Source organism: Gobius niger (assembly GCF_951799975.1).
Source record: "Gobius niger genome assembly, chromosome: 7".
NCBI classification, from domain to species: domain Eukaryota; kingdom Metazoa; phylum Chordata; class Actinopteri; order Gobiiformes; family Gobiidae; genus Gobius; species Gobius niger.
Window position 1 is genome coordinate 1,617,528 of NC_136858.1, and position 27,779 is coordinate 1,645,306.

A 27,779-nucleotide genomic window follows, 5' to 3' on the forward strand; every position below is an offset into this window, starting at 1 on the left:
AGAACTCCTGATTTTCATATAGCGCTAATATGATAATCCGGCGCGTCTGAAAGGCCCGATTGTCCGGCGTTCAGAGAAAACCCGCAGTTTGAGGAGGTCCGTGAGGAATGCGGTCAGTTCTAGACGAGGTTCCAGGAAAACACTTAAACTGAAGTGTTTTGTTGTTGTGACGAAGAACAGAGACGGAGCTGTTCTGGCTCCACCTGATGACGTCATGAGGTGGTTCTTCTCGCTGCTCGCCTGGTCATTCAGTGCTCACAAACAAACTTCACTCTCACCCCCCACTTTAACCAAGCATTTGAAAGCTGAGACCTTTTTATGATGGGTCTTATAAGAGTTTTTATCAAATTTTTAAGCGTTTTTTGGCTATGTTTACGTCAGTTTACCATTGCATTTTTGTCATTTTTTATTTATTTATTTTTCATTGATCACATGCACAAACTGAAAGGCAAAAACAGTAAAACACAATAAAATGATTCTTTATTTTAGTAGCAAGATTGCGATAATAAAACAAATTAAAAACAAAAAACAAAAATGAGGCCGATATTAATCTGTCCTAATGATACAAATAATAAACTTAGATTGACACAGCCAATCAGAAGTACAGGTTTACAGGAGCGCATCCTCCTCTGAGGTCACAGGTCACCACTGTGAACGCACGTGATTGGCTGGAGCGGGTGTCACTCAAACTGCACTTGTTGACATTAGCATTTGCTACTTTTCTGTCCTCAAATCGCTGATTTATTTCATCACGGACACATTTTGCATCACTTTAGATGGAATATAGCGGGACACAGGCCGATAGAGGCAGGAGGAGCTCTGGATCTACACCGGACAGGACGCACCGTCCTCGGCTGAAGGACATGAGCGGATAACAGCGCCAGAGCTGCACATCTGGGATTCTACTGGAGGAATCGTCTGAACAACACAGCACAAGTAAGGAAAACACTTCCTTTAAGCCAGTGTTTTGTGGGAAAATAGTGTGGTGAAACCTGAGTGAGATCTCGAAGGTTTCCGAGTTGGGCCGAATGGCCTTGGCTTCGAATTACAGTGGTTTTAACGTGGATCCTTTGGCCCATTTCGACAGAACAAGTCCAGTTCGGTTCACTTGAGACCGGTTCATTCATCATCAGGGGCAGCCCCCGCAAGTTTGTGTTTCAAGTGTCTTTAGGACAACATGGGCTGGGTCATTATGGGAGGGGCTGAGGATATTTATAGGCATGTTAGTTCTTTTAAGTTATGTTAGTTAATTTATTATCTTCGGTCATTATGAACATTTAAATCACATGTCACATGTTTTCCAAAGATCTTAGACATTATACACTAAGAAACCACATACATTAAGAATTTAATCTAAATAATGCCTGACCGAAGGGGTTTAGGCTGAAACCAAGACTTATTCTGCCTCTAACACCTTTTACAACTGAGACTCTGTGTCCAAAGAGACACATTATACACTTTCTCTAACACCAATGATGGAAACACTTAAGCACAAAACTTAAACTTCAACAATCAAAAATTATGCTTTGTATCCTCGATCAACTGGTCTTCATTCAAGTGTTTTATACTTCTCTATCATGTTTAACTTATACATTTTCTTAAATGCTTTAATAGTTTTGGAGCCCTTAAGTTGAATAGATGAACCGTTCCATAGATCAACGCCTTTGACATGTGACAACCACCACAGCCTGATATCACTGAGCTTTAGTCCTGCATCTAAACCTTTGTATCTGCTGTGGCCATGAGGAGGGGCAGAGGCTCAAGTGTTTGAACAGTTTTCAAGCACCAGAGGAACAGTTACTAAGAAAAAAGAATAATCACAATAATGCCCAAAACGAGTAAGCTTATTCTTTTTAGTTCGACAGTGAATTCTAAAATAAAAGAGGGAGATATGAGGCCTCGCTCCTCTTATTTGGGCAATAAGGAACAATGTATGAGAAAACTGTGCAAATCAAACTTGAAAACTTGAGCAGCAGATTACTGACATAAATATGAGGAAATATATAATTTAATTGAATGATTTCTCATCAAAATCAGACATAGGCTGTGAGAAGAGATGGGAAAAAATGCCTATATTTTCTGGGTACCAGTCATGATAGCCCCTCCCCTTTCCCCTCAAACCGGTCTAGTTTGCAAACCGACCCAGACCACTTCAGCCATCTGGAGTCTGGAGCGGTTTGGACCCCCCTTTTGGAGCGGAGCAGTTCACTTTTGTCTGTGGAAGCACCTTCAATCTGTTCCGTTCCGGTCTGGTCCTGTCGGAATAGGGCTAAGGTCAGGGTAAAAGGCGGGGTTAATAGGTTAAAGTTTGCTTATTCACAAATCCTCCCACAGTCTCTTTTTAAGACTCTTATGTAACGGCCTTAAAACTCCTGCTTTTCATATAGCTCTAATGTGATAATCCCACGGCCCGATTGTCCAACGCTCAGAGAAAAAACACATGGATTTAAGTGATCAGAAACAGAAACTTTGTTGTGGGGAAGGTTTTCATCATCGTCATCTTCACTTAACCCCCGCCTGAAGCCAGCTCATTTCTGCAGTTTGGCTTTACCCAAATCTAAAAGCTTCTAGAACAACGTGTCAAAATAGCGACAAAAAAGCTACAGAAAAGTGACGAAAAAGTGATGAAAAAGTTACAAAAATATGACGAAAAAGAGACAAAAATATGATGAAAAAGTGACAAAAATATGACGGAAAAGTGACAATAATATGACGAAAAAATGACAAAAATATGACGGAAAAGTGACTAAAATCTGTCGAAAAAGTGACAAAAAATATGACGGAAAAGTGACAAAAATATGTCTAAAAAATGACAAAAATATGATGGAAAAGTGACAAAAATCTGTCTAAAAAGTGACAAAAATCTGTCTAAAAAGTGACAAAAATATGCCGGAAAAGTGACAAAAATATGACGAAAAAACGACAAAAATATGACGGAAAAGTAACAAAAATATGACGAAAAAGTTACAAAAAATATGATGAAAAAGTGACAAAAATATGACGGAAAAGTGACAAAAATATGACGAAAAAGTGACAATAATATGACGAAAAAATGACAAAAATATGCCGGAAAAGTGACAAAAATATGACGGAAAAGTGACAAAAATATGACGAAAAAGAGACAAAAATATGACGAAAAAGAGACAAAAATATGACGGAAAAGTGACAAAAATGTGTCGGAAAAGTGACAAAAATATGACGGAAAAGTGACAAAAATATGACGAAAAAGTGACAAAAATAAGACGGAAAAGTGACAAAAATATGACGAAAAAGTTACAAAAAATATGATGAAAAAATGACAAAAATATGACGGAAAAGTGACAAAAAATATGACGAAAAAGTGACAAAAATATGATGAAAAAATGACAAAAATATGACAAAAAGTGACAAAAATGTTGTAAAAGTGAAAAAAAAAAATATGACGACAAAGTGACAAAAATATGACGAAAAAATTACAAAAAATTGACAAAAAAGTTTTAAAAAAATATGACGAAATTGTGACAAATGTGACAAAAAAGTGATGAAAAGTGACAAAATTGTGAGAAAATGTGGCTAAAAATGTGACCAACGCAATTAACACACAATGAAAAAGGGTTAAAAAAAGAAACAATGCGAGAAAAAAGCTTGTTTCGAGTTTTGTAGGTCTCAGCTTTCAAATGAGGCGTTACACTGGCCTACAGGCTGTAACCTTTTAGATTTGGGTAACGCTGAACTGGACAAAACAAAACGTGTCCACATGGTTTTTCCAGCTGTCGGTGCGAGTTTTTCCACACACTGCTCCCTTCAGGACGCACGTAAAACGACAGGAAGCGGCCCCTTTGTCTCCGTGAGCGCCGTAAACCCTGACCTTCTTGACCCCGGCGGGCCCCCGTACGGCCGTGCTTGTTTATCTGTTTACTCTCCGGGTCGTAAACATTCCTGCGCTTAAACACGGCTGCGTTTGACCCGCGTTTGACCGGGAGTTCAAAGTTCACACGAGTATGAAGACGCTTTACTGATCCTTTGCTCCGTTTCTTTGGCAACTGTGGCTCCGACACAATTGCCATGGCCTGTGGAGTCCCCCAGGGGTCAGTCTTGGAACCCCTCTTATTCAACTTGTACATGCTTCTATTCTTCTATACTCTCTGTCACTGATACAGGTGAACATGGGCCTGTAGATACTCTCTGTCACTGATACAGGTGAGTCTGTAGATACTCTCTGTCACTGATACAGGTGAGTCTGTAGATACTCTCTGTCACTGATACAGGTGAGTCTGTAGATACTCTCTGTCACTGATACAGGTGAGTCTGTAGATACTCTCTGTCACTGATACAGGTGAGTCTGTAGATACTCTCTGCCACTGATACAGGTGAGTCTGTAGATACTCTCTGTCACTGATACAGGTGAGTCTGTAGATACTCTCTGCCACTGATACAGGTGAGTCTGTAGATACTCTCTGTCACTGATACAGGTGAACATGGGCCTGTAGATACTCTCTGTCACTGATACAGGTGAACATGGGCCTGTAGATACTCTCTGTCACTGATACAGGTGAGTCTGTAGATACTCTCTGTCACTGATACAGGTGAGTCTGTAGATACTCTCTGTCACTGATACAGGTGAGTCTGTAGATACTCTCTGTCACTGATACAGGTGAGTCTGTAGATACTCTCTGCCACTGATACAGGTGAGTCTGTAGATACTCTCTGTCACTGGTACAGGTGAGTCTGTAGATACTCTCTGCCACTGATACAGGTGAGTCTGTAGATACTCTCTGTCACTGATACAGGTGAACATGGGCCTGTAGATACTCTCTGTCACTGATACAGGTGAACATGGGCCTGTAGATACTCTCTGTCACTGATACAGGTGAACATGGGCCTGTAGATACTCTCTGTCACTGATACAGATACTCTCTGTCACTGATACAGGTGAGTCTGTAGATACTCTCTGCCACTGATACAGGTGAGTCTGTAGATACTCTCTGCCACTGATACAGGTGAGTCTGTAGATACTCTCTGTCACTGATACAGGTGAGTCTGTAGATACTCTCTGTCACTGATACAGGTGAGTCTGTAGATACTCTCTGTCACTGATACAGGTGAACATGGGCCTGTAGATACTCTCTGTCACTGATACAGGTGAGTCTGTAGATACTCTCTGTCACTGATACAGGTGAGTCTGTAGATACTCTCTGTCACTGATACAGGTGAGTCTGTAGATACTCTCTGCCACTGATACAGGTGAGTCTGTAGATACTCTCTGTCACTGATACAGGTGAGTCTGTAGATACTCTCTGTCACTGATACAGGTGAGTCTGTAGATGCTCTCTGTCACTGATACAGGTGAGTCTGTAGATACTCTCTGTCACTGATACAGGTGAGTCTGTAGATGCTCTCTGTCACTGATACAGGTGAGTCTGTAGATACTCTCTGTCACTGATACAGGAGAACATGGGTCTGTAGATACACATTGTAGCTGAAAACACTCGACAAACCCAGAGCTGAAGGATCTGACCAAAGACATCATGAAAACACTTCATAAAACACTAAATAACCTTTTTTTTTTTTACTATCCACTGCAGCAGCATGTCAATATAAGAAATAACACAAGACAAGATCACATATGATTTGAATTTATTTTTAAAATCTCTCCCTTTCTAAAATCATTTCATTTGCTTACGGGAGGAAAAAAGCCATGCTGAGCAAAAAGGATGTGGCGTATTATGTATTATTGTAAAACATGCAGTTTGTGAAGGAGCAGGAGCGAAGGCAGAGGCGGAACCTCAGCTCAAATCCTCACTTGTTTTCTTCTTCCTCCAGGTGGGTGTCTGTCGCACAAACAAAGAAGGAATCTCAATCAAAGGGCTAAAGACGGGAGAGACATTTGTCCACGGTGGGATCTTCTGTCACACGCTACGATACCACCCCCTAGTGGCTTGGTGTGTCTCCAGTAATCTGAGAACAGTATTGTAAAGAGACCACACCTTTAAAGCCCGGCTCCAAAGAACATTACTGTTTCTAAAGGCAGAGTTTCCACCTGTGACGACTCTGAGTTTATTTTTAAAGTTTGAGTCGTCTTTAGGAAGACGCTAAATGCTTTGGACATGACTGAGTGCACATACTGCATTTGTAGAGGCGGTTGACCCTCAGGATGTCGTTGGGACTCATCTCAGTGGCTCTCCCGATGGACACGTTGGGGTCGGGGATGGGCATGATGGTGGGCTGCTCGTTACTGGAGAAGGCAAACCTGTGCGGGACAAACACTGTGAGCTCGTGACTTCAAAGAGGTCGTGCTGATGATGTTACCTTCCATAGTGCATGACAGAGTTGTAGTCGTAGGGAGTGCCCAGGTTGTTGGTCTGGATCTTGTTGAAGGCGTACGCCCACTCTGTTGGAGACATACTCACTGTCAGTGCTGGTACCAGTATGGTATCAGGAATAACATTTTAGGTAATACTGGTATTATGAAACTGAAAGTATCGGAAGTAGGAACAAATAATAATAATATGGGCACTGTGGGACCATCGATCTCTCTCGGGACATGGACAGTTTATCTCACAGGGGGAGAAACGGTTTGTACCAAAGTAAAAACTGACTTCATGATTATGCAACACTTCCCCGTGTCTCACCAAGGCCGGCCCCTAATGCTAACGCTCTGAATAGCCGAATGCTAACACTGTAATAGTACTACAGAAGTTCGTTTTTCTGTGTGAAACTAGTGAACTTTTCCAGGCTAACTTTTCCAGTGTGACTGGAAAAGTTTGCCTGGAAACTTTTCCAGGCTAAACCTAAACTACCAGCTGACTTCTTCAATAATAGTAGAAGCTTGGGTGTGTGTGTGTGTTCTCTGTGCTCTGGAGATGCTTTATAACATTATTTGCAGCACTCCTCATGAAGCCTATTAGACTTTCTTTCTTTTTTTTGCTCGCACAGGTGCTACCACTTATTTTTTTTACTCGCACATTCTCTAAAAATAGTCGCATATGCAAGCATTTTGGTCGCAGTCTAGAGCCCTGATGTACTACCTATTTTTTTTTTCCTTTGATGGCACATTTTTCTTGCTTTTTGCTTTTTCTCCCCCCTGTGCTTCACAGGTTTATGGGGGGAGCGGGTGTGGCTTATGTAAATGAGATGTAAATGAGCCCTATTGTCACTCGAGCAGCAGAGACGCGAGAACTGCCCAAAACTTTGGAGGCCTTTTTCTGATCTTTGGGCTTTTTTGAGTTGTTAGATTCAAATCGCCGCTACGTCTCCAAATATGATCAGATTTTCGTGTGTTACACATTGTTGGAAAGCTTGGAGGCCACACTTTAACAAACTGTGAAAAGCTCAAACTGGGCACATATTTTATGTCATTAAAGTGCCGGTATCAGGAAAACTCTCGGTCCCCAGAGCTTGTATCTGTAGAGAGCGCTGTGCCCTGGACTCACTTGGGATGATGTTCTGCAGCAGTATGCGCACGTGCAGGTCCCGGTCAGAGCGCTTCTGCTCGTGTTGGAAGCCCAGCGCGTGCAGCAGCTCGTGTTGGACGGTGGAATGGTACACACAGCCGTCTCGTTTGAGAGAAACCACCTGGGAATTGGGTTGGCGTCCCATGTAGGAGTAGCACCTGCAACGGGCCACACACCGTGAGCCTTTGCCCAAAGACGGAGAGAGATCAGAAAGTCGTGGTTGCGTTACCCGGTGTCTGACTTGATGTCCAAGAAGTTGCGCTCCTGGTTGTTGTTACGGGGGTAGAAGCGGATACAGGTGGACTTTGCAAAGGAGCGCAGGCCCTTCTCGATGATGCACTTCTCTCTCCGGGCTGAAGAGCACACAGAACCAGGTTAAGCACCGCTCTAGAGGACACAGTTAAACAGCCATTTTGTTTTTTTGTCTTAGAACTTGACATCCTTTCTGTGAAGAGAAAAGACAGTTTATAAATGAGGACTGTTCTGGTTGGTGGCCTGAAACAGAAAATATATTGGCTGCACAATTTTTCATTAAAGTACTTTTATTTTTTCCTCAATACAGAGTTCATCAGGCTTCTTTTGTGACTTTTGATTACTCCACCCACTGCACTTGCTCTGCACAGCCTTAATCCAGCCAAATCATTCCTGATCTTACAACACTGGCCCAGTCTTGGAAGAGCCCCTGTTTGTTCGCCTTCTACAACTACACGGACCCTCAGAAGCACTCACGTTTCCACTTTTAATTGCCTGCCCGTCCATGACAATTGCGACGTTTATAAAGAGCCAGTCTTTTGAACGGCTCTTTGGGATAAACAGATCCCAAAGACTCGGCTCCCAGTAAAGAGCCGTAAATCCCGTCACTACAGTGAATCCCAAATGTGCGTGAATGAAGCGAGCTTTTCAAGATTTCTGTTTATGCTTTCCAATCAGGGTTGAAAGAAAAAGATGTAACATGCCCCAAACTAAACCGTGATATTGGGGTGGTGTTGTGCGCGGCTTACTGTACTCGCTGGAGATGCGGTAGGGCACGTAGACTTTTCCGTCACTGGCTTTCGGCCACAGACAGTTGCGAGCCGTGCAGGGGTCAGCGTTCTGCAGCCCGTACGGCAGCACGACGTCCCCCTCTACCACCAGTCGGCCCGACGAGTCCTTTTCTACAAACACAAACAGTCAGACTTTCTTTTCTCTCAAATGAAGGGATCGCTCAGGATTTGGTAAAGGACAGCGAGTGACTGATGGACCGTCACTGCAGCGCTGGACGTCCCCAAAGGCAGCGCTCGTTCAGGAGCTTCATCTTGGAGCTAAAGGCTAGTGTTGCACTGGTGAACTCTTGTTAAACATACCCAGGTTCCTGTTGGCCTTCTCCAGCAGAGTGGAGATGCTGAGGTCCTCCTCCTCCGCAGTGCTGCCTGTGGAGCAGAGCACGAGTGATACGGACAGGTTTTAGTCTAATAATTATTACATTTTAGTCTAGTTTTAAATGCTGATCACATTTCACAGGAGCCAGAGTTTGGTGATTCTGCTCTAAAATGTACTGTACAAATTGTTTATTCTTGGGCCATTTTGAATTAAAACATTGACTAACTCGGAGTCTGTTTAACCTCCAAATAACAGCTCTCTTTAAAACAATGGAGGCTTCTTTTCTCAGACAAACTGGACTAAAGATAAAAGAAAGTAAACGTGTCGCTGTTCACAAACTGAGCTGATATTCTGTTATTATACAAGTGTGTCATACCTGAGGCTTCTTCATCGTTGTCAAAGGTGTTCTGCAAAAACAACTGAGTTCAGTGACATCCACAGCCAGAGTAAAGGTCAAAGCAGATGTAGAGCTGGGACTCACCCTGTCGACAGTGAAGGAGCAGGCCGACCCGACGAGGAGGAGGCAGAGGAGCGCACTCATGATGACGGACTGTGGGACCAGAGGAACTGACCCTCCGGCTTTATACACCAACACCTGCTCCAAATATGGCAGGGCCGCGGTGAGACTTATCGGCACAACACAGAAGGAAGGCAGTGTTGCTCCAAAACCGCAGTGTTTGTGAAAGATGCTCTGTAGGTTTCTGCAGAAAGAGGCAGGAAACACTATTGCTGCACAACAAACCTGAACATGTTTACGAGTGTTTGCTTCCACAGAGAGAAGCGAGTCAAATATAACGCTCTTTAGTGGCATTTTAAAGCCCAGACACAGTGTTTTAACCTCAGACTCTGCACCCTTTCACCAGCGGCAGTAAAAGAGCCATAAAATCACTAACAACATCTTGGTCATTTTGCGTGACTGAGTGCACGCACAGAGACCAGACAGGGACGTATCAACTCATCTAAGCTCAGGTAAGAACGCCAATGGAACAAGCAGAAATGGACTCAAATGTGAAAACATGTGCAATAGGTGAATCCTCCAGCCAGGTGTTTCTGACCACCAGCCTGGCTTCACATCATGGAGATGAGTGATGCTCCTACAGGCCGACCAGCAACACTGCAAATGCAGAGAACTATTTTCTCTACAGAGATTAATAAAGTATAACTTAAAAGAATAGGCCACCGTTTTTACATACGGAGATATGTTCTTACCTTAGCTTTGACGAGTTCTTTAGGACCTGTCTGATCTTCCCCCGTGCCTTCAATCACGTAAACACAGCGCAGACGGCGTTAGCATTTAGCCTCTCCCTCTCTCCTCTATAGCTCCAAAACAGGTCAAGATAGAAGCTACCAAGCTCTTCCACGTTTTCCCTATTTAAATATGGTTACGTGAAGTGTTCCACTACAAAGTATAATTACACAAAATTAAACAATGTGGATTTTATAAGCGGATAAAAGGGGGAACTATATTGTAAGGCGTAATAATACCAGGAGTAATTTGGCATCCGCACAGTAAAGTGAAGATTACTGTGCGGATAGGGCTGTGCAATTAATCGAAATTCGATTACGATTTCGATTACAACAGTGAACGATTACAAAATTATCGATTATAATATTTTTTTTCCCATTTTTTCTTTGTTTTTTCAATTTTTTTTTCTTTTTTTTCTTTCTTTTTTTTCCCATTTTCCCCCCATTTTTTTCTTCATTTTTTTCAAAGCAGACTTGCGTTATTTCAGGCCGCTGGGATTATTTTCCCTTCGCTTTTCCCGTGCCACGGCTTTTGTCTGACATAAAAACAAACAAACTGTGTGATGATGTCATCAGGCCGCGCTGCTCAGTTTACTTGCGCAGGTGTGAGGGCTGGCCAGCAGGGGGCAGGTGTGAAACAGGGACCTCTCTTTAATCAAGGCGTACTTGAAATCATTTGTACTTTTATGACTGTCCAGAAAACATAAAATATCATCATAGTGTTTTGATTAATAAATAAATAAAATACAGATATTTTTTTACTTTTTAAGGCAACAAATAATTGTTTGAATAATCGTGATTTCAATTATGACAAAAATAATCGTGATTATTATTTTTTTCAATAATCGAGCAGCTCTAGTGTGTCATTTATGAAGCTGTGCTGCAGGCACCAACTCTTACATTGTGAAGTAACTTCATTTATTGTTTTAATATTTATTCCTACTACTGCTGAAGCTGTATGGGCGGCATCATCTCGGAGAGAGGGGGCGGAGTTAACTGAATCCAAGCATCTTGTCTTCCAGGTTTGAAAAATACCCCAACTGCTTATATTTCTCACAAAATTGAGTACTCCATAGTGGTAGAAGTACAATATATCATATGCCTGTAGTTTACTTTGGAATGGCTGAAATAGCAGGACACAGATCCTTAAACGTTGGCAAATCGAGTTTCATATTGAAGTAAAACCCCTCATTTTGCTCTGTTTCTTCTGTGTACTGTTGCTATGGCGACTGACGGACAAACAGGAAGTCACGGCATTAGAGCAGATCAACATTGAACAAAGGCGTGTCTTTAAAGTGCAGAGGCAACGCTGGCGGGTTCTGAGTGTGGAAATAAAGACGTGTATTTTTACATTTTTCTTTCAACATGACTCTTCTCTAAAAGTGTTGGCTCACAGCTTCACAAAAGCCAAAACAGGAAGGTGAACTTTCACAAAACAGAATCATACATATTGTAACGTTGGCTGCACTGGTGCATGCCGGGAAGTGGTATGTTGTTCAGGTGGTACCATGAGGGAGGTACGTGTTCCGAAAAACAAGCCTGTTCTGTGCATTTGACTGGTGGTTGAAATAAAAGCAGTGGAAACTACGCTTGCCTCCTTGACTTTCGTCACACTGGTGTCAGAAGTGGGATTGACGAAATGTCAAGTGAAAACTTTAAAACCATGATTTCTCAGTTGGAAGCGCTGATGAAAGAAGAACCCGAAGAATATTTCAAGAGCGAAGGGGAAAGTGTACCCCTCTACGCCTTACAACAGCGGGAAGACAGGCAGCTGTTTGCTAACCAAGACCGAGGAGAGAGACGTGGCGCCTTCGCGGAGAATGCTGCGCTGAGGCGGGAGCAGTTCACGGAGGAAGCCGCCGGAGCCAGGGCCCGACCTTCACAGCGAGAAATGCAACAAGCTAACCCGTCAAAACCGCCCCAAATGGACCGGACAGAGAGAACCCGACTCCACGTAGAAGACACTCTAGAGCGTCACGCGCAGCGAATGCTACCTGCTAGAGGAGTGGCGGACAACTTACCAGCAGAGCGGCCTCAGCAGCAGCGGCAGTCCATGATTAAACTCCACCGCTACAACGGGGAGGAACCGGCCGACACCTACTTACTGCAGGTCCAACTAGCGGCGCAAATTAATGGGTGGTCCGCTGTAGAAACAGCGGGACATGTTGCGCTTTCGTTGGAGGGCCGAGCTTTACAGATCCTGACTGATCTACGGCCTGCGGAGCTCCGTGATTGGCCGAAGCTGAAGGGTGCTATCCAGCGCCGATTTGACCGTCACCTCTTCGTGGATGATGCCAGAGATCGGCTTGCAAAGCGCCGTAGAGAGCTGGGAGAAAGCCTGGGGACCTACGCCGCCGACCTCCGCAGTTATACACGTCGCGGTCATCCCGATTTCAACGAGAGTGTCCAGGAAGAGCTTACGGTCCAGGCATTTCTCCGCGGGCTACAACCAGGACGCCTGCGGGAGCACATGCGTTTGTTCTCTCCCGCCACACTTGAGGCAGCACTGATCGAGGCGGAGCGGGTGGAGCATGTCCTTTGTCCGGAGGTCTATCGTCGCAGTGACCACATTCGTGTTAATCAGGCGAAAGATGAGGATAGCGATGATGCTGATAAGGAGACAAGGCGCACGACAACCACCCCACAACGACGCCGATCAAGGAGAGGTGACGGTGAGTGTTACAGATGCGGAGCTCCTGGCCATATTGCTCGCTATTGTCCGGCACCAACGCCTCGAAGTGAGCAGCCAGATTTAAACTAACACGGGATGGCAACGAGGGGGAGCTACCATCCAATGAAGTCACTATTGCCCCCAGCACATCAATGATGCGTCTCGGTCGCTTGGGGCGCGCGCACGGACTTTATTTGGACTGCGTCATGGAAGGAACCGCATGTCGTGCTCTGGTGGACACTGGTTCTACCATCTCCCTAATCAAACCAGGAACCCTACCAAGCTCCAGTGGTGGCAGGAGTCCCAAAGAGTGGACCCCCACCAAGCAGAACATTACAACTGTTACAGGGGAGCGGGCCAAGATGTTGGGAACTAGAACTCTGCAGGTTTCCGTGGGCCGCCGGCAGGTACAGCACCAGTTTTGGCTAGCTAACATCCAAGATCCCTGTATTGTTGGACTTGACCTGTTGTCCAACTGGGGCGCTGTGGTGGATGTGTCCAAAGCAAGGCTACACCTGGGTACAGAAAGTATAACTCTCCATCAGTCTTGTGATGCCGGGGCATGCAGAGTTTTGAAGCCCAGGAGAGCGCTTCCGTCGGGGGTGCAGCCGCTGCCAGCGCCGCAGAGAGAGCCGCCGTCGGGGGTGCAGCCGGCGCCAGCGCCGCAGAGAGAGCCGCCGTCGGGGGTGCAGCCGGCGCCAGCGCCGCAGAGAGAGCCGCCGTCGGGGGTGCAGCCGTCGCCAGCGCCGCAGAGAGAACCGCCGTCGCCAGCGCCGCAGAGAGAACCGCCGTCGGGGGTGCAGCCGTCGCCAGCGCCGCAGAGAGAACCGCCGTCGGGGGTGCAGCCGTCGCCAGCGCCGCAGAGAGAACCGCCGTCGGGGGTGCAGCCGTCGCCAGCGCCGCAGAGAGAACCGCCGTCGGGGGTGCAGCCGTCGCCAGCGCCGCAGAGAGAACCGCCGTCGCCAGCGCCGCAGAGAGAGCCGCCGTCGGGGGTGCAGCCGTCGCCAGCGCCGCAGAGAGAACCGCCGTCGGGGGTGCAGCCGTCGCCAGCGCCGCAGAGAGAACCGCCGTCGGGGGTGCAGCCGTCGCCAGCGCCGCAGAGAGAACCGCCGTCGGGGGTGCAGCCGTCGCCAGCGCCGCAGAGAGAACCGCCGTCGGGGGTGCAGCCGTCGCCAGCGCCGCAGAGAGAACCGCCGTCGGGGGTGCAGCCGTCGCCAGCGCCGCAGAGAGAGCCGCCGTCGGGGGTGCAACCAGCGCCACAGAGGAAGCCACCGTCGCCAGAGACCAGCGAAGCCATTGCTGACCTCTTTACACGGAGCTGCCAAGGCCTGGATTCTGAACAGCAGCATCAACTAAAATCGCTGTTAGACTTGTTTGCTGATGTTTTTGCTGCCAAAGATGAGGACTGCACCCACACCAACCTTGTCCTTCATGACATAGACACCGGCGAGGCCCGTCCCATACGCCTTCGCCCACGCCGCCTACCCCTCGCCAAACGGTTGGAAGCACAGGAAAAGATCGAAGAGATGGTGCGGGCGGGCATCATTGAGCCCTCCAACAGCCCTTGGGCAGCTCCTGTGGTGCTCGTTCGGAAGAAAGATGGCACATGGCGTTTCTGTGTGGACTTCCGCCGACTTAATGACATTACCCGCAAAGATTCGTACCCCCTGCCCCGCATCGATGATGCCCTGGACTACATCTCAGGCTCATCTTGGTTCAGCTCCCTGGACCTTCGCAGCGGCTATTGGCAGGTTGAGCTGACCCCAGAGGCCCGTCCTAAAACTGCGTTCTCCATCGGCCAAGGGTTGTGGCAGTTCAAGGTCATGCCCTTTGGCCTCTGCAATGCTCCGGCAACCTTTGAGCGCTTAATGGAGAGAGTCCTTGCTGACATCCCCCGAAACCGGTGTGTGGTCTATCTTGACGACCTACTTGCCCATGCTGCAGACTTTGAGAGCGCCCTAAAGAACTTGCAGGATGTTCTCCTAGCTATACGCCAAGCTGGGCTCCGCCTCAACCCCAAGAAGTGCCATCTGTTAAAGAAACAGACGTCCTTCCTTGGCCACGTTGTCAGCGGGGAAGGAGTGTCAACCGATCCGGCTAAGGTGACAGCTGTTCGGGAGTGGCCGACCCCCAAGGACATTGCAGAGCTGCGCAGTTTCCTTGGCTTGGCCTCTTACTACCGAAGGTTCATCAAGGGCTTTGCCACCATTGCAAGCCCGCTCCACAAGTTGACCCAGAAAGGCCATGTTTTCCAGTGGACGGATGCCTGTAATACAGCCTTCAACCATCTGCGCGGTGCCCTGGTGGAAGCCCCAGTTCTGGCCTACCCAGACCCAAAGAAGACCTTTATTGTGGACACTGATGCCAGCAATGTGGGCCTGGGTGCGGTGCTTTGCCAGGAAGGGGAGCATGGAGAACAGGTCATCTCCTACTACAGTCGCTCCCTCAGCAAACCGGAGAGGAATTATTGTGTTACCCGCCGTGAGCTGCTAGCAGTTGTCCTGGGCCTCCGTCACTTCCGCCCTTACCTGTATGGCCAGCGGTTTGTTCTGCGGACTGACCATGCCTCTCTCACCTGGCTGCTGAACTTCAAGGAACCTGAAGGGCAGTTAGCCAGGTGGATTGAGATTCTTCAGGACTATGACTTTGACATCCAACATCGAGCTGGTCGTCTACATGGGAATGCTGATGCGTTGTCTCGGAGGCCATGTGAAAGCAGATGCCGTTTTTGCCGACAAGTGGATGACAGCCATCTTGGTGCTAAGGTGGCGGCGCTGCGGTGTGCGGTAGTGCCTGACAGCCAAGAGATCATCGACCCTCAGCAGCTCCAACAGGACCAGCGACAGGACCCTGTTCTCTCCCTAGTCCACTCCTGGATGGAGGCAGGCCAACGCCCAGAGTGGTCAACCGTGTCAGCGCTGGCCCCTGAGACCAAGGCTCTACATTCTCAGTGGATCAACATCCGTCTCCAGAATGGGCTACTCTACCGCCGGTGGAGTTTCCCTGACGGACAGCGAGAAATCTTACAGCTTCTCGTTCCACACTCCCTGCGACCCACAGTCCTATATTGGGTCCATGGTTCGGTGGGAGCGGGGCACTTCGGTGTCACCAAGACTCTGTCACGGCTGCGGCAAAGATTCTACTGGCCGGGATGCAGACGTGATGTGGAGATGTTTGTACACCGGTGTGATGCCTGCACTGCTCGGAAAGGCCCCAATCGTCGCTCCCACGCCCCGCTACAACAATACCAGGTAGGAGCACCCATGGAGAGAGTGGGTGTTGACATCCTCGGCCCATTCCCCACCTCCGACCAGGGGAACCGATACGTACTCGTGGCAATGGATTACTTCACTAAGTGGCCTGAGGCGTATGCAGTTCCGGACCAAAGCGCTGCCACAACTGCCCAGAAACTGGTGGATGAGTTTTTCTGCCGCTTTGGAGTTCCGGAGGAACTCCATAGTGATCAGGGGCGGAACTTTGAAGCCAGAGTGTTCCAGGAGGTGTGCCAGCGGATGGGGGTGAAGAAGACGAGAACCACCCCATTGCATCCCCAAAGTGACGGGTTAGTGGAACGCTTCAACCGTACCCTGGCCATACAGCTCGCCATTCTCACCAGCCACCGGCAGCGGGACTGGGACAGTCACCTCCCCCTGGTCCTGTGGGCTTACAGGACCGCTGTGCAGGAGTCTACACGGTGTACGCCTGCTGCTCTGATGTTCGGCCATGAACTGCGCACCCCAGTTGACTTAGTCTTTGGGTCCCCCCCGGAGCCGGAAGTGCGAGGGGAACCGGGCCTGGACTATTTCTTCAACCTGGTAGAGCGCCTGCAGGCAGTACACGAGCTATGTCGGGAACACCTCAGCAAGGCGGGCGCTGTACAGAAAAGGGCGTACGACCTCCGAAGTAAGGGGCAGGATTTTGAACCTGGCTCCAAAGTATGGGTCTATAGCCCCATCAGGAAGAAGGGACAGTCTCCCAAACTCTCCAGTCACTGGATGGGACCTTGTACTGTACTGGAAAGATTGTCAGATGTGGTGTACCGTGTACAGCTGCTCCGGAGGGTGGTAGTTCTCCACAGAGATCGATTGGCCCCTTACCAACCCATGGCTCCTTCTGGAGAGCCTTCAGGGGATGTGAGTCAGCCCTCAACAAGTTCCCCAACTGGGACCACCTGTGGTGGCCCGCAGCGTGGGTCTCAAAGACAGCGGAGACTCCCTCAGCACTTGAGAGACTTTGTGGTGGACAATTGGATTGCTGGGGACAGCTAATCATGCTAGGTGGGGGCAATGTAACGTTGGCTGCACTGGTGCATGCCGGGAAGTGGTATGTTGTTCAGGTGGTACCATGAGGGAGGTACGTGTTCCGAAAAACAAGCCTGTTCTGTGCATTTGACTGGTGGTTGAAATAAAAGCAGTGGAAACTACGCTTGCCTCCTTGACTTTCGTCACAATATAGATCCACGGCCGCTATTTCACACAGATGTTTGGAAATGGAGGTCATGTGTTTACACTGAACTTAAACTTCCTTTTTTACTCCATGGAGCTTTACACTTAATCAAAATCAGACGAGAAGTTTTGGAAGGTTTTTAACACCTTCTGGATTTAAACACGATATAGAAGAAGAGAGGCAGAGCAAAGACACTTACACATCAGGTGCTCTTCAAGCTTGTAGGACCAGGCACTACATACTGAAAGAGATACACTGTAAGTTGTGATTAGAAAAAAAAATACAATTTAGTTGAGTAACAGCTCCGCCAAAATGGGGCCAGAGTTGTTCTCATCTTTGTTAAATAATGTGTTTTATCTTCTGTAGCCTCAGCGCCCCCTATGGATGTTGAAGTGTAGAATGAGCCCAGACCTGTCACTCAAAAAGGTGTTGATTTGGTTCTGAAGAGACTGCAGCTACGCGTAAGACCTGAGGTGGCAGTAGAGAGTATACACATGACCAACTTGAATCTAGTCCCTTTAAACGATGCATCTGCTTCGCCCAGTGTTATTGCTCAGTACATATTAGATAAACGACACAAGAAAGGATCACGTATGATTTGAATTTATTTTGCAAAATCATTTAATTTTCTTGCAGGAGGGATAAAGCCATACTGGACAAAAGACATGTGGCATTAAGCGTGTTTTGTGTTATAATAAAACATGGCGTTTGTGAAGGAGCAGGAGCGAAGGCAGAGGCGGAACTTCAGCTCAAATCCTCATTCGTTTTCTTCTTCTTCCCCCAGTTGGGCTTCTGTCGCACAAACAAAGATGGAATCTTTATCAAAAGGCTAAAGACGGGAGAGACATTTGGTCGTATATATATTAGGACTTAATTAATAGATGTCAGTTAAAAGCTAAACTAAAGGAGGGTCTTGAGCCTGCTCTCAAAAACATGAACGTTCTCCTCGGCCCTGAGCTCCTCCTCAGGTGGTTCCAGAGGCGAGGGCCGTAATATTGAGTCTTTTTGCTGACTTTAGGAATAACTAGGAGACCCCTGAGGAGGAGCGAAGGGGCCGTGAAGGTTCGTAAGGTAAAAGCAGTTCTGAAAGATAAGAAGGAGCGTTAAGACATTTAAAAACCATTAAAAGAACTTTAAAATCGATCCTGAAACACACGGGGAGCCAATGCAGCGATTCTAAAACCGGTGTAATGTGGTCCCGCCTCCTGGTCTTCGTCTTTGTGATGTTCTTAATGTGTGGAATAAACGCCAGCTCAGAGTCAAAAATCACACCCAGGTTCTTCACCTGTGAGGAAGGATTATTAGACAGTGGCTGTAGTTTGGGTAAAAGTTTCTCCCTCAGGGCCGATGATTTAAGGTCAGCACACACTACACCACTTTTCTATTCGTAAACAATTTTATATAGAATGGGGGGTCCACACTACACGACTGGATTCAGCGCGATTTTTGAAGGTCTGGGGGTTCACACTTAACGACTGAGAATCGTAAGAGCGACACATTCTGACAAACAGCTGATGTTTTATAACACAGCGCGTCGGTCGTCTCTACGACAGGCCTGTGTTTGTGAGCGTGGGATAACGTGTGCGGGTCCTGATTGGTCAACGGTGTCAACAATGTCACAACACCACAGCGCTAGGCTAACGCTACTACGAAGCTTCAACTGGGCTATAGTTCTGTCAAATGGAGATAAAAGTTGGCGACATGAAGAAGCGGGACGTATTTCAGTGGATTTAATAAGAAAAGGAGACGGGCCTCAGCCTCAAGACGGAGAAGACGGAGGAGACAGCGGAGGAGACGGAGGAGAAAGCGGGGAGGCTAGCCGCCGTTAGCAGCGAGGTGAAGCTAAACAGTTCGTCTCCAAACTCAGTAAGAGCCGCTAAACTCTGTTCGTGGTTGAAATGTAGCTGGAAAAGGTGGTCGTCGTGAACTTTTGGTGACATAAAGTTGTGCTGTTTCGTGTGTGGGGCTGTGGCCATGAAATGAGTCGTTTATATATATATATATATAACAGAGAAGTGAAAAAAAGGAGGCGCGGCGGTGTTTTCCTGTCTTTATATCACTCTGTCATTCACATTTGGGACGGTAAAATCGCCCATGTTTCTCCCGTGCGTCCGAAATCGGGCTTAAAAATCAAACATGTTTTCCTCGTGATTTCCTATGACTGGAGTCTAGTCGTGTCTTTGTGCCGCCCACACTACACGATTCCAACGTCAGTCACTCACTACACGACCCCCCCACACTACACGACCCGACTCTGTGTGACCGCCTTCGACTAGACTCAACACGACTGAGAATTAGAGCGAAATCGGGCATAAAAGTCGTGTAGTGTGTGCTGACCTTAACATTTCAGTTTTGTCCTGGTTAAGCTGGAGAAACTTTTCTGCCATCCAGGATTTGATTCTAAAACGCAGTTAAAAAGTGCATCCTTTGGCATGGTGTCATCAGGAGACACGGAGATGTATAACAGTGTCTCCACCGTGTCTCCTGATGACATCACCAAGAGGGAGCATATACAGGTTTAAAAGCACTGGGCCTAAAATTGAACCCTGGGGCACACCACATGTGATTTTATGGACCTTAGAGGAGCAGGTATCCACACTTATGAACGTCCTGTCAATACAGAATTGTAAAGACCTGTCAAACAGCTTTAAAGCCCGGCTCCCAAGCGTTTCCACCTGTGACGACTCTGAGGAGGATGAGTTTATTTTTAGAGTTTTAAAGTTTGAGCCGATTGATTGAATTGCTTTGCCCTCTTTAGGAACACGCTGAATGCTTTGGACATGACTGAGTGCACATACTGCATTTGTAGAGGCGGTTGACCCTCAGGATGTCGTTGGGACTCATCTCAGTGGCTCTCCCGATGGACACGTTGGGGTCGGGGATGGGCACGATGGTGGGCTGCTCGTTCCTGGAGAAGGCAAACCTGTGCGGGACAAACACTGTGAGCTCGTGACTTTGAAGAGGTCGTGCTGATGATGTTACCTTCCATAGTGCATGACGGAGTTGTAGTCGTAGGGAGTGCCCAGGTTGTTGGTCTGGACCTTGTCGAAGTTGTACCGCTCCGCTGTCGGAGACAAAAATACTCGGTAATACTGGTGGCGTAAAAATAAAAGTATCGGATGTCGGAAAGGAAAATGATAAAAAGGGCGCTATGGGATCATCGATCTGTCTCAGGACATGGACAGTGGCACAAACGGCTTCTCCCCCTGTGAGATAAACAAAGTAAAAACTGTCTGTGGCGGACGATCGGGCCCCATATCTTCAGGGACTTGATTCAGCTCAAATAAATGACACACATTGAAAGGTGGTAGAGAATGACTGAGCCAAGATCCTGTGGGACTTCCAGATGCAGACGGACAGAATGGAAAATGTGGTGGTGACAAAGAGCAGAGGAAACATAGCAACACCAAGCCACCTCAACACCAGGAAAAAGGAACACGAGAAACTAGAGAAATCCCAGAGCTTGTATCTGTAGAGAGCGCTGTGGCCTGGACTCACTTGGCTCGATGTTCTGCAGCAGTATGCGCACGTGCAGGTCCCGGTCGGAGCGCTCCTGCTCGTGGTTGAAGCCCAGCGCGTGCAGCAGCTCGTGTTGGACGGTGGAATGGTACACACAGCCGTCTCGTTGGAGGGAAAGCACCTGGGATTTGGGTTGGCGTCCCAGGTAGGAGTAGCACCTGCAACGGGCCACACACCGTGAGCCTTTGCCCAAAGACAGAGAGAGATCAGAAAGTCGTGTGTTACCCGTCGTCTGACTTGATGTCCAAGAAGTTGATCTGCTTTCTGCTGTTACAGGGGATGAAGCGGATACAGGTGGACTTTGCAAAGGAGCGCAGGCCCTTCTTGATGATGCACTTCTCTCTCCAGGCTGAAGAGCACACAGAACCAGGTTACGCTTTAGAGGACACAGTTAAACAGCCATTTTGTTTTTTGTCTTAGAACTGGTCATCCTTTCTGTGACAGTTTATAAATGAGGACTGTTCGGGTTGGAGGTGGCCACTCTTTATATATGGTTCCACTTTTAATTGGCTTGTTGCACAATGTGGCTACGCTACTTCCTCTGAGCTGAAGTTGTGGGCGCTAGTACTTCCTGTTCGTATTAATTTCCATCTAGATTAGCTTAGACCCGTTCGAATCATCATATTTCCTAAAGATTCTGTGGTGGACAGTGAGTTCCTGGTAGATGATCACTTACTGCAGGTTAACAAGTTGCTGTACAGTGTAAAATTTTATAGCATGTTAGCCTTTAGCTTCAAGACAAACTATCAATCCTTTATGATCACAGGTGTCTCCGATCTGAACTCAATACATCCTACGTTAAGATTGGAACACGCAGTAAATTATCATCTACCGGGAACTCACTGCCCACAACATAATCTTTAGACAATATGATTATTATTATTATTGTTCCAGGAAAAGAATACAGACAGGAAGTACTGGCACTCACAACTTCAAGTCAGAGGAACTAGCATAGCCACACCGTGCAACAAGCCAATTGACTGCCCGTCCATGACAATGACAGGAGCCAGTCTTTTGAACGACTCTTTGAAATGAACCGATCCCAAAGACTCGGCTCCCGGTAAAGAGCCGTGAATCCCATCACTACAGTGACTCCCAAATGTGTGTGAATGAAGTGAGCTTTTCAAGGTTTCTGTTTCTGTTTTCCCACCAGGGTTGAAAGAAAAAATGAATAAGACATTAATCTGAAAGGGCAAAATCACAGAATTATTGTGACATCTGCAGTAAGGGTGAAGGAGAAGTAGATGTAGCATGCCCCAAACTAAACCGTGATGTTGGGGTGGTGTTGTGCGCGGCTTACAGTACTGTTTGGAGATGCGGTAGGGCACGTAGACTTTTCCGTCACTGGATTTCGGCCACAGACATTTGCGAGCCGTGCAGGGGTCAGCGTTCTGCAGCCCGTACGGCTGCGCAACGTCCCCGACTAGCACCAGTCGGCCCGACGAGTTCCTCCCTACGAACACGGGACAAACAGTCAGACTCAGCAGCTTCATTTTGTGTTAGCCGCTAACCTCAAGACAAAGCAGTGTGTGTTTTGGCACCTGGATGAGTTGATCTTTAGATTTATCTTGTAACTAGTGGTGCAGGTCCTACATGACTCTGCACCTCCAAACGAACGAAAATAATCCCCTTAAAGTGAGTTTCCTTCAGGTGACGAGCTTTCTACGTACTTTTAACTATTTTGGGCCTTAGCAGCGGTTCATTCATTGCAATTATTCACACGTAACTCAAGTAAACATCTGACATCTAACTAAATATTACGTGATATTGGAAGCACCTGGTTTCTTCAACTAGTGAGGACACTCATAGACATAATGTATTACCCAGACCCTAACCCTGAACCAAAGCCCCTAACCCTGAACCCAAAGCCCCTAACCCTGAACCTTAAGCCCCTAACCCTGAACCCAAAGCCCCTAACCCTGAACCTTAAGCCCCTAACCCTGAACCCAAAGCCCCTAACCCTGAACCAAAGCCCCTAACCCTGAACCCAAAGCCCCTAACCCTGAACCCAAAGCCCCTAACCCTGAACCAAAGCCCCTAACCCTGAACCCAAAGCCCCTAACCCTGAACCAAAGCCCCTAACCCTGAACCCAAAGCCCCTAACCCTGAACCAAAGCCCCTAACCCTGAACCCAAAGCCCCTAACCCTAACCATAATCTTAACGCTAACCCTAATCTAAACCCAATTCTAACCCAAACCCTAAAACCACATCCTGACCTCAAACAGTCCTTCAAAGACGTGAGGGCCGCCCAAAATGTCCTCACTTTACACAAATGTCCTCACTCTGTTGGTCTACAACTCGGTGATGTCCCCACAAGTACACACACGCACACACACACTCGTGAAACATATCCCCGGTGAAGCCTCTGCTGTGTTTTTGTTATGTTTTATTTGTTATGTTGTGCCTGATGAAGACTGTTGTAAGACTTGGAGAGCACTGATGTACTTTGTTAAACATACCCTGGTTCCTGTTGGCCTTCTCCAGCAGAGCGCCGACGCCGAGGTCCTCCTCCTCCACACTGCTGCCTGTGGAGCAGAGCACGAATGAGACAGACTTTTTGCTGGATTTTTGTCATTTTTTTGCTGAATTTTTGTCACTTTTTGCTGGATTTTTGTCATTTTTTTTTGCTGGATTTTGTCACTTTTTTGCTGGATTTTTGTCTTTTTTTTGCTGGATTTTTGTCACTTTTTGCTGGATTTTTGTCTTTTTTTCTGGATTTTTGTCACTTTTTGCTGATTTTTTGTCTTTTTTTTGCTGGATTTTTGTCAGTTTCAGTTCAGTTTAGTTTATTATGAACATACAATAAAAACATTTACACATTCATTCATGGAATAATGCATATTCATAAATGGGACACCCTTGAAGCAACAGTTTGCTTATATATGGGGCCCAAGATAAGACACAATATTATCATCAATATTATCATGTCACTTTTTTGCTGTATTTTTGTTTTTTTTTCGCTGTATTTTTGTCTTTTTTTCGCTGGATTTTTGTCTTTTTTTGCTGGATTTTTGTCTTTTTTTTGCTGGATTTTTGTCCTTTTTTGCTGGATTTTTGTCATTTTTTGCTGGATTTTTGCCTTTTTTTGCTGGATTTTTGTCTTTTTTTTTGCTGGATTTTTGTCTTTTTTTTGCTGGATTTTTGTCTTTTTTCGCTGGATTTTTGTCTTTTTTTGCTGGATTTTTGTCTTTTTTTGCTGGATTTTTGTCTTTTTTTTGCTGGATTTTTGTCTTTTTTTTGCTGGATTTTTGTCTTTTATTTGCTGGATTTTTATCTTTTTTAGCTGGATTTTTGTCTTTTATTTGCTGGATTTTTGTCTTTTTTTTGCTGGATTTTTGTCTTTTTTTGCTGGATTTTTGTCTTTTTTTGGCTGGATTTTTGTCAATTTACATCTTCATTTTCTTCTCGTTTTTCGGCGCTATTTAAAAGAAGCTTTTAGATTTGGAGAATTTGGAGAACAGGAGAAAACATGTTCAGGTGGGAGTTAAGAGGTTAATGACAAATAATAACTACTTTTTTCCACTTTTTAATTAAATAAGCCTCTTGAAGCATACTCAAATACAAATATAGATTTTAAAATGTACAAATAGTTTATTCTTCGGCCATTTTGAACTGACCTGATATTCTGTTATTATACACGTGTGTCATACCTGAGGCTTCTTCATCGTTGTCAAAGGTGTTCTGCAAAAACAACTCAGTTCAGTGACATCCACAGCCAGAGTAAAGGTCAAAGCAGATGTAGAGCCGGGACTCACCCTGTCGACAGTGAAGGAGCAGGCCGACCCGATGAGGACGAGGAGGAGGCAGAGGAGCGCGTTCATGATGACGGACTGTGGGACCAGAGGAACTGACCCCCGGCTTTATACACCAACCCCTGCTCCAAATATGGCAGGGCCGCGGTGAAGGGCAGCGGTGTTTGTGAAAGATGCTCAGGAGGTTTGTGCAGAAAGAGGCAGGAAGCACTATTGCGGCACAAGGTAAGTTTGTTTGTAGAGTTCATGCACAAGGCAATTCTAAGTGCCTCACGGTTGCATAAATTCACAAGAAAACAGATGTGGGGGGGGGGGGCTGTGAGGTGAGGGTGTGGAGCAATTATAATAAACGGGTGAAATCTAACAAGTTTATTTGGGAAACATCTGCCAAATAACGCGGTTAATGAAACTTTACATTTGTTAGTTCACATCACGTCGGGCGCAGCCATGTTTAACCTCTTAACTCCCGCCTGAACCGAGAGGATCTTTTTCCTCACGTCATCAGATTTTTTTCCATCATTTTTTTGTTGTAGCTTTTTTGTAACTTTTTTGTCATTTTTTCATCAATTTTTTTTAATCACATTTTTGTCACCTTTTTGTCATTTTTTCATATATTTTTATTCACATTTTTGTCATTTATTTGTCAATTTGGTTGTTTTTTTGGTCAAATTTTTTGTCACATTTTTGTCATTTTTTGGTCATATTTTCGCATTTTTGACATTTTTTTTGTCATTTTTTAGTCATTTTTTTATCACATTTATGTCACATTTTTGTCATTTTTTTTGTCATTTTTTTGTCCATTTTTTTTCAATTTCTTGTGACATTTTTGCCACTTTTTCAACAATTTTTTATAACTTTTTTGTCATTTTTTTGTCAAATTTTTATCACATTTATGTCACATTTTTGTCATTTTTTGGTCACTTTTTGTCAATTTTTTGTTATTTCTTTGTCAAATTTTAATCACATTTTTGTCATTTTTTTCGTCATTTTTTTAATCTCATTTTTGTCATTTTTTTTGGTCATATTTTGTCATTTTTCGTCAGTTTTTTCCTCAATTTTTTGTCACTTTTTTGTCAATGTTTTGTCACTTTTTTGTCACATTTCCATCATTGTTTTTGTCTCAGTTTTGTTGCTATTTTCACACCTTTTTTCCAGAAGCTTTTGGACTGGGGTAAAGCCAAAAATGTGCTCGGTTCAGGTGGGAGTTAAGGGGTTAAACGCTCCGTCTCGGGTTCGCTGATTCTGTCCCGAGCGTCCGAGTCGGAATTATGGAGTCGGTGCGTGTTCCAGTTGAAATGTCCAAGTCGGAGCTCGGAAAGTCGCCTCCACCTTCTGAGGAGACTGCGGTCCTTCAGAGTGAGCAGACCTTGGTGACTCTGGAGCCTCTGCTCTCCACTACGCTGCCGTGTGCTCAGGCCCACCTTAATGTACCCATAGGCCCCGGGGCTTAAACAGAATTGTAGACCCCGCTGATTACATTTTTTTATCGATGCTAATACCATTGATAGTTTCTCTTATTGATACGGTTCTTTATCGTTTTGCTTATCAATTCATTAAAAAAAATGCTATAAATTATAGCCTAATATGTGCTTCTTTTTTTATTTAAACAGAAAAAAAAGTAAATCAACCCATTTTGACATAAACTTCCTCAAAGCATTTTTATAAAGGCTAATGTAGAATGGTTATTGAATTAATGGGATTTAAAGCCATTTCAGTGGCACACATTCAGACACACTTTTTTATGAACGAGGGTCGAAGGATATTCTCAGCCCAGCTGTGTTTCAGCATGTGCGCTTTGTTTTGGTTCTTAAAGGAATAGGCCACCGTTTTTACACACTGAGATATGTTCTTACCTTAGCTTTGACGAGTTCTTTAGGACCTGTCTGATCTTCCCCTGTGCCTTCAGTCACGTAAACACAGCGCAGACGGCGTTAGCATTTAGCCTCTCCCTCTCTCCTCTATAGCTCCAAAACAGGTCAAGATAGAAGCTACCAAGCTCTTCCACGTTTTCCCTATTTAAATATGGTTACGTGAAGTGTTCCACTACAAAGTATAATTACACAAAATTAAACAATGTGGATTTTCTAAGCGGATAAAAGGGGGAACTATATTGTGAGGTGTAATAATACCAGGAGTAATTTGGCATCCGCACAGCAAAGTGAAGATTACTGCGTGGATTTCGAACTACAATATAGTCTCATACATAGACTATATATACTCATCAGAACCGGTTCTCCTTGTAGATATACTCGGTGCTGCTCCAGTGGGACAAAAGAGCCACTACAAGGAGGCCGAAGAGCCGCATGCGGCTCCGAAGCCGTGGGTTGCCGACCCCTGTGATAGGCCCTTGAATACGGTAGGCCGCTGGGCTCCAGCCCCTGCTAGCCCATTGGTTAAGGCGGCTCTGCGTGTGCTGGGCCCCGGTCCGCACAGAGCGGGACAAGAACGGACTGAACGAGCTGGTCAGGAGGGTCAGCTCTGGACTCTGTGGGAGGAGGTGAGGGACAGGAGGGTGTTAGCCAAGCTCACCTCCATCATGGACAACACCTCCCACCCACTGCATGGGACTGTAGAGGAGCTGAGCAGCTCTCTCAGTGGAAGACTGAGACACCCTCAGGTCCTTCATCCCCACTGCTGTCAGACTGAAATGTGCAATAACCCCTTTGTAAACCTACGCGCAATAATCTCTACACCTAATCTTTACACCTCAATATTCTACTTATAATCTGTTCTAATTTTTATCTTTTTTTTTTTTCAATTCTTATTTCCTTGTTATAATTCCGCCCTTCAAGATTTCTGATTTGACTTATTGTACATAAGATACCTCGTTTTTCTACTAATGAACTGTTTAGCACACCCAGAGTGATCTTATCGAATGCCGAATTCACTTTTCTTAGAAATGGAACAGAGGAAACGCTGGCGGGTTCTGAGTGTGGAAATACAGACTTGTACTTTTATTTCAACATGACACTTCTCTAATTGTGGCCCGGGAGTTTCAAAAGAAAAGTGTTGGCTCACAGCTTTACAGAAAAGGGAAGGTGAGCTCTGAGAAACATACATTATATAAAGATCCACGGGCATTATTTCACACAGATGTTTGGAAACGGAGCTCATGAGCCCTTTAGACCGAACTTTAACCTCTGACCACCCGCCTAAACCGAATGCATGCTGCCCCCTTTGGCATTAGGCCTGTGTAACACCTCATTTGAAAGCTAAGACCCACAAAACAGATATTTTTCCTCGCGTTGTTGCTGTGTTGTGTCACCTTTTGTATGTTTTTTTTTTCTTTGTTTTTTTTTTATTCATTTTTGTCACATTTTTGTTGAATTTTTGTCATTTTTTGTTGAATTTTT

General features: G+C 45.9%; 1 protein-coding gene across 1 annotated transcript; it reads right to left on the bottom strand.

Moving 5' to 3' along the window:
* Nucleotides 1–5,697: 5,697 nt before the first annotated feature.
* LOC306965078 (low choriolytic enzyme-like) lies at nt 5,698–24,495 on the bottom strand (the record flags this gene model as incomplete). The annotated part of the gene is made up of 9 exons (XM_079559322.1): nt 5,698–5,810; nt 6,105–6,229; nt 20,137–20,218; nt 20,653–20,831; nt 20,899–21,022; nt 21,974–22,126; nt 23,134–23,199; nt 24,325–24,355; nt 24,430–24,495. The coding sequence occupies 9 exons, from the start codon at nt 24,493–24,495 to the stop codon at nt 5,779–5,781; spliced, it is 858 nt and encodes a 285-aa protein (XP_079415448.1). The 3' UTR covers nt 5,698–5,778.
* Between the last annotated feature and the right edge of the window lie 3,284 nt (nt 24,496–27,779).